Source organism: Penaeus vannamei, chromosome 38 (genome assembly GCF_042767895.1).
Source record: "Penaeus vannamei isolate JL-2024 chromosome 38, ASM4276789v1, whole genome shotgun sequence".
Classification (NCBI taxonomy): Eukaryota; Metazoa; Arthropoda; class Malacostraca; order Decapoda; family Penaeidae; genus Penaeus; species Penaeus vannamei.
In genome coordinates, this window is record NC_091586.1 from 18,103,615 (window position 1) to 18,111,114 (window position 7,500).

The 7,500-nt window shown below is 38.1% G+C and overlaps 1 protein-coding gene across 4 annotated transcripts in view; it reads left to right on the top strand.

Moving 5' to 3' along the window:
* Positions 1-7,500, top strand: part of LOC113810261 (TBC1 domain family member 2B) — a 332,652-nt gene that overhangs the window by 15,132 nt on the left and 310,020 nt on the right. For all 4 annotated transcript variants that reach the window (XM_070116182.1, XM_070116183.1, XM_070116184.1 and 1 more), the window contains exons 8-10: positions 3,566-3,724; positions 4,453-4,582; positions 5,956-6,078. In XM_070116182.1, coding sequence (XP_069972283.1) covers positions 3,566-3,724; positions 4,453-4,582; positions 5,956-6,078 — 412 coding nt within the window. The remainder of the gene's footprint in view (positions 1-3,565; positions 3,725-4,452; positions 4,583-5,955; positions 6,079-7,500) is intronic.

Genomic DNA, 7,500 nt, shown 5'->3' on the forward strand with positions numbered 1-7,500 from the left:
GATTATTCTTGTACTTAGTTATGAATTACATAGACCAGGGGTGGGATCAGGGACTTTAAATTTGACATATGGGCTGGGCCAACTCAAGATATTTACATATACAGCTCTATATTTTCTATTTATCATCTTTTTGATTCACGTTCTCTGACATAAAGGTAAAAACCAGACAGAAAAACATGTGCCACTTAATATCTTTGGCTATTTGTCCTAATCATGATGATTTAATTTGGACAATGCGGTACCAATCTTTGGATTGCCAGATTAAAAGGACCAATGGATTGGATGTGGCCTGTGGCCTGTAGTTTGCTCACCCCTGACCCAGAGATATGCTATGGAGGCAGTGCAAGGAAAACAGTCTATTACCATCTGGATACCTTCCCAACACATTGCTCATTATTGTCATGGGGGGCTTAGGAGACGGAGACTTAGGCCCACTGTAGGGGATTGTCTCTACCTTGGGCCTCAGCCATTGCCTCAACTAATTTTGTATGTTTTCTTCTCCCCCTCTCCTCTTCTGTATCTTCCTCATCCCCTTCTTCTGTCCCATTCATTATGTGTAAGAGCTGTGCTGAAAGGATGAAAGGATTGCTTTATGTTAGCCATGAACGGCCTCCAGGAGCCATGGGCATGGTATTCCATTAGTTAATCGCCTAACTCTTATCCCTTTTGGGGACCCTGAGGGGTAGACTGTTTCTTTTCCTCAATTTATTCAGGCTCACCGTGGGCTATAATGAAGATTGTTTACCCTTATTAGAGTTATTAACCCGTTGCCTCCGGATGGCACATACATACATGCCATGGCTGTTGTGGACAGAACACTGGGGGGCATCATGTCATGCCCATTCCCGCGCCACTGGTTCGTCGGACAGAGGTTGTCTTTCTCTGATAGTAGTGGCTTCATTTATATGGTAAAGATTTATGGCAATGGCACCTATAATGAAGTTAACCTTCAAAATTTTAATATTTTTATAAATTTTAGCAAAATAAAAGCTTTTAGGTGCTAAATGTCGCTCGCAAACTACCGATCGAGACGGGCGCAAACAGGGGAAACTGCAGATGCGCGCCAACAAGCCGTGCATACGTCCACTTGCCAAAATTTATACCTGTCGGTGATGGGTTAAGGCTTGCCCTTACAGCAACTGGCCAATCTGAATTTGATTTTGTTGGTTTTCAAACCCTTGCCCCTCCTTTGACCATGGCTTCAACCACTGATACTAATACTCCCTCCTCGATGTTTACTGACAACTCTATCCATTTTGAACCACCCACCCAGGTCATTACTCATCCTTCAGAATGCACCCCTTCTTTTCTCCCAACATTTTCCATTCCATCTCCTACTGCACAGTCTTCTTCAGTGTCTATTCCCTCTTCCGTTAATACTACTCTTCATCGTTATTGTTCTCCCCACCACAGAACTACTCCACTTCACGCTATGCTATCTTTCTCCCGCCCTCCTCCTCCATCACTGCAAACCTTTTGAGTACTCCCGCTGGCCCAGCCAAATGGGATCAATTTTATGTGATTACCCCTACAGCCTCTTACCTTGAGAATACCCTTCTCTTTCAACAAGGTATCCAAAAAAAAGTAGGCAAAGTTTTCTTTCGCAGCCATTCAGATCGTTCATGCCTTGTCACAGTCACAACTGAATCCCCAAATTGTGCACTATCCACCCTAACTGACCTCACTAACAAACCCATTCCTCACTCCTCTCTTAATACCTGTACTGAAACTGTTTCCATCTCCCCGACTGCTTGTCCTATCAACGACAAGAAAGGGACCTACTTGCCAGCCTTGTTGATTATGATGCAGTGACAGTACAATGCTACACTATTCCTCCCAGAGGTCAGTGTAGGTGCCATACCAATATTGCCAAGGTTAGCTACCATAGACACGACCTCCCCCATGAAGTTTATATTGATGGAGTGTTCTACCATGTCTGACCATCGACCCCTTCCTCATCAATGTCAGAAATGTTGGCATTTTTGCCACTCAGCCAAACGCTGTCACTCCACAGCCAACTGCCTTTCATGTGCCCAACATGGTCATGACCGTTCAAATTGCCCTGCTGTCACGTACATATGCCAATTGTGGTGGTTCCCATAATGTATTCTGTAGGAGCTGCCCTGCCTTTGAGCTCAAATATAAAGTAGCAGTTCTCAGATTTAAGCTAGGCTTCACTCTTATGTGAAGCCAGACAGGAAGTAAGGCGATGAGGTTTTTCTCTTTCTACTTATTCCAAAACTGTCCTTCACTCTCCTCCTCTCTCATCTTCTCAAAATGTCTTAGCAGTACTCCCAGTATCTCTTCCCTGTACCTCTACTCCCCCTCTCCCCCAAACAAATTTCTTTTCCCAATTAAATCCAGGTACTCCAATCTCTACCACTTTCCCAATACCTACCCCTCCTCGTCACTTTATTTGTCATGCCAGGCAACCTAAATGTTCCACTCCATCTTTTCCTACCACATTCTCTCCTACAGCTTCCTCTTCCTATGCTCCTCAGCTGTCTATACCATCTTCTCAGTCCTCTTCACCCAACTCCTCTCCAGAAACTCTTGAAGACATTTAAAACTTCCTTAAGATGACCGAAAAGAACTCTCTGCTCCCTCATCCACCCTCCAATCCCTCTGTTCCTACTCCCTCTACATTTACATTATTAAAGTCTCTATCTAACATAACTTACCGCTTCCACCTGAATGCTCACACGAATCCATTCTGTCACAACAGTGTCCTTCAGGCCCCTCCCCATCTGACACTCCTCCTGATATTTCACTACCTTCCACAGACCCCTTTTCTCATCCCCTGGATTATATCTCCAACAGCCACCTCTGTTTTCCTTGAACAATGTCTATATTCCTTCCCCACTCACAGATATGCTGCAATTCACTCAGTCACACTACCCCTTTAACCCATCCTTTTTTGCTAATCTCAGTTCTACTTCATTTGCTTCCCTCTTTTCAGTTTTCATTTGCTTCCCTCTTTTCGATTTTCATTACCATACTATTTTATAAATCTCTCTAATCTTTAACATCTAACACATTTTATCCTAATCTTTGACTCTTCTTTACTCATTTCACCACAATACTTTACCATAGTCCTATATGACCTTTGATGTGTAGCACATTTATTTGATCCAACCATTAACCATTTAAGCATCTGGAAAAAGCAAATCAAATGACAAATCTGGACATTGGAAAAGGGTAAAAATGCTAAAAATGCTTATGGAGAAAAAGTAAAATAGCATTTCAAAGGGGAGGCATAGTCCTGTTACCACACAAATGTTTCTGTGTACCCACCTACAAGCCACACACCTGTTAGAGAGGCTGATCAAATAAGCCTTATGCATGTATTTTAGGCAATGTGATGGCAGTGAAGCAGCTGGATCCAGTGGTTCAAGAAGAGTTTGAAATCATGATGAATCAGTGGTAGCTACATAGCTACATAAGCCTTGAAAATAATAATGGTTAGAAGGCAGTGATTCATAGATGACTTTGAGCTTTGTGTTGCACTGTCAAGAGAGTTCATTAAGATGGATTTTTTTTAAAATCAGCATTTATTCTCTAACAGTGAATCAAGTGAATGGGAGGCCAAATTCTACCAGATCCAGAGCAAGTACCTGCTGCTACTAAATGAGCTTCACTCGCCCCAAACCAGCCAGCATGACCCATCCATTGTTTCCCAGCTGCTGCAAGATGTCGTCGAAGCACATGGTTCCCCTGACCTTAGGTTTGTTCATTTTTATAAGATTTGTTCATGTTTACTGTGTTAAAACTGTAGTGCCCAATATGAAGAAGTAACAGTGTTTTATGCTTATTGATAACTAAAGGAAAATGTTCAGGTTTCACCAAGTCTATGTAGTTTTCAAAGTATTCTAAATATTTTAATGCAGCTTCGTGTGGAGGTGAAATACAGCAGAATCTCTGACCCTACATTCATTAAAAAGTGCTCCTAGGCCTTTCTGGCAAAGCAGAATGTAATGATTCTTGATAGACAATTCTGTGCTGGGATGACATAACATATTTACCTCTCCACTGTGATTTTAGTTTATTACATATATATGGCTCCACAAGTATTTAGTTACTAAAGAGGCAATTACTAGATATACCTATCTTAACTGTTTGCACTTTTTCCTTGATTTACTGAAAGATTTTTATTTTTTTCATTATTATTTTGATAACTTTATGATGATTGTAATGACATAATGATGATAACAGTATCAATGTTGATAGAATTAGAAAAATAGTTTTCCTGAATGGGGAAATCAGGTGAGATCATGGTGGAAAAGCTAATTGACTCCTTGGTTCTTGAGCACCTGTGGAGTTGTCTATGTGCAATAGAATTCACAAAAGAATTACAAAGGGCTGGTACAAAGGGCTGATAGATAGTTCCCTGGTACAAAGGGTTAATAGATAATGATTTTTGCCATTGAAAATAAGTGAGACCAATCCTACCAGAGTGATACACAACAAAGGACGGGAGTATGATGAATATGGATTCTGCATCACAGCCCCGGGTGAGGGAAGCTTGCAGTCAAGAGCAAACTATCTCCAAAAGCAATCTCAGGCCTTAGCCAACCAAGTTCAGGTGAGCTGTGCTGTGTTATACCAGTAAATCATTGGTGCTTGATATACATATAGGTATATATTTTGGAAGTCTCGATAGCCATTTTAGTAATTCCATTTTAAATTACTGTGTGTTTTATATCTTGATCAGACACTAAATGTTCTAATTATATTCAAACTATCATGTCCCATTCTGAAGCTGATTCACAAAATGCCTGTAAATCAATTAATGGACATTAGAAGATGGTGCAGCATTAGCTTGTCAGCTGGAAGGTAGAAATGTACTGGTCTTTTTGTGTGTTGTTTAATGCATCCTCACTCACATATTTTTAACTTTATTTATTTAAGATGTCTTTAGTTTTGATTAGGTATGTTAAATGTGTTTAGTATTTACTCACTGTATTAGCCAAGCATGAATTAGGTCATATGATAATTTCAAGGGAAAGTAAGCTAAAGATGTAGAGAAGATATAATTATTTTCTCATTAAGTTTGGACTGACTTGTTACTTATTCAGTTGACTGTCCTTTAACAAAGACTTTGGATTGTTAGCTAACATACAGAACACCTTTTGATCAACTTGAAATTTTTTTCACAAGCAGATGATGGATGTTGATGTTTTTTTTCTGACTGAGTGAACCCTTTTGGCATGTGTTGTACAAAAAATGAATATAGTTAATCATCTTATCTCTGTTTTTTTATCAAGGTAAAACAGTGGCTTGAGATAATGGGCATTTCTTTGCATTGTCCAAATAGGAAGATTTGTTGTAATAGCTGTAGAAATTCAGTTTTGATTTATCATCTTCAATTTTTCATACCTGTTATCAGATATTGCTTTTGTGCATGATTGATTAGGGATTGTTTACAAAAATATCTCAATGTTACAGAAATATAGTCTCTTTTTATATGACTTAAAAAGCAGTGTTAAAGAACTGAAACATGATTAATAGAAATATTTATGTGGAGATGCTTCCTATGTCTGAATAGATTGTTATATGAACTGGCATGAGTGAAGTCAGAAATTAGTAGATCTTTCATTTTTATCTGACAATAAGATAGAGGATATTAATTCAGGTATGCAAAGGAGAAATGGTATGGAGATAAAAACCCTAATTAGGAATGGCCTATATTTAAGGCAAAAAAATTTTTTTTGTTATTTTTTTGTAAGTTCATCAATTTCTTTTTTAACCCCTGGAAATGCTATGTGGCATTGTTATCCTAAGGTTTGTTTGGCACTTAGTATAAAAAAGGGTTAAGATGGGTTTACTTGTTTATTGTGTTTTCATTACAGAGTGTATGCACAAGAAGCTCTGAACTTTTATTGGTTAAAATGATATCAGTATTAGCATACTTACATGATAGTGAAATATTATTTCTTTATGTTTTTCCCCTACCAGCAAAATGGGAGCTCATGGGAAGAGAGATGGGAAAGTTTCTTGGCAGGGACAAGTGCAAAGGAGCTGCCATCATGTACAGATCTCAAGTTCCTTATAAGGGGAGGTATTCCCTATCAGTATAAGGTAAGGTTTTGTGTTTTTCTCCCTTGTACTTGTATGAAAAGTTTTGATAAGAGAGTTGGGGTCATGGTTAATTTTGGCTGGTATGAAGTATTGCATAAATGTTTGTTAGATTAGATAGACCTTGTACAAATATTTTGTTTACTACTTAGATGAAGTCAGGGAAGTAGGAAACATCATGAAAAATTGCATTGTGGCTATAAATAATTTTTTTGTGACTTGTAATGTACTTTTATTGGTAATTTGCAGTACCAGTTTATAGTGGAAGTCTGTAAAAATGCAACTGTGACATACATCATGTAAGACTAAAATTAGAAGCATTGTTTCAAGTAACACTTTGAGTAACATTGATAAATTACTTTATGTATCTTGCTCACACATCATCCAAACCCTTAAATGGTTGTATGTGTATTCATGTGTAGTGTATGCATGTGGTTGTAGATTATCCAGGTGGGTGGGCGGGTTTGTTACTGTTATACAAGCTTTTGATATCAAGATTTAGCTTGGGTGAGACACGGAATATGTCTCTAAGATGTCTGTATGATTCATTGAATAACAGGCTCAGGTGTGTAACCTCTGCTCAAAGACTGAGAAACTTGCCATCACAAAGCTTGTAACTCCTCTCGGCTCCAACTTTAGTCCACTGATGTTCTGAAATTATTGGAGCACACTTGCTATTATGCAGGGATAATAACACCCACGCTTGATGTAATTAAAATCAAAGCTATCACTTGAAGGCACATTTTCATGTACTTTCTGGGAGTAGCAATTTTTTCTCTTTTTATGTATTTGTGTGTTCTTCTATCATATGAGCATGCACACTTCAATTTGTACACATATTTGGAAACAACAGGAATATTGTTCATGGACTCTTCATACTTGCATCTAGGCTATTTTCAAAAATGTTTTATGTTATTACAACTTCATGATATTATTTAATAAATTTCCAAGACTGTGCATCTACATTGTCTGCAGAAAAATTTATAAACCTGAAGCCTGGCTCCCCTAGTTCCCTAGATAGTGTGCTTACTAGTCAGAATGATGCTAACCCTAGTCTTTAGTTTGGTTCCTGTTTCAGTGTTATTATCCTGTATTATGATATTGATAATGATTTAAGAAGCTCTGCAAGCATGAAGTTGTCCTTTATCATCAATTATGTTTTGATTAGAAAAAAGCCTTTTTTCGTTTGTATTTTTTGTAACATTTAAAGCTCTAAATTTGACAGAATAGCTCATTGAATATATTCGTAGACACAATACTCTGTACAGATTTGTAGAATGTACAAATTTCTTTGTGGGTGATAAACCCATTAGAAGTGTAGGATCATGTTTATGCTTGATTTTGGATAAACCTCTTATTATGTTTTGTAAAATGATTTAGTCCAGATGCGGACAGTGTTAGTTCAAGAACTAGTTGCATTGTAGC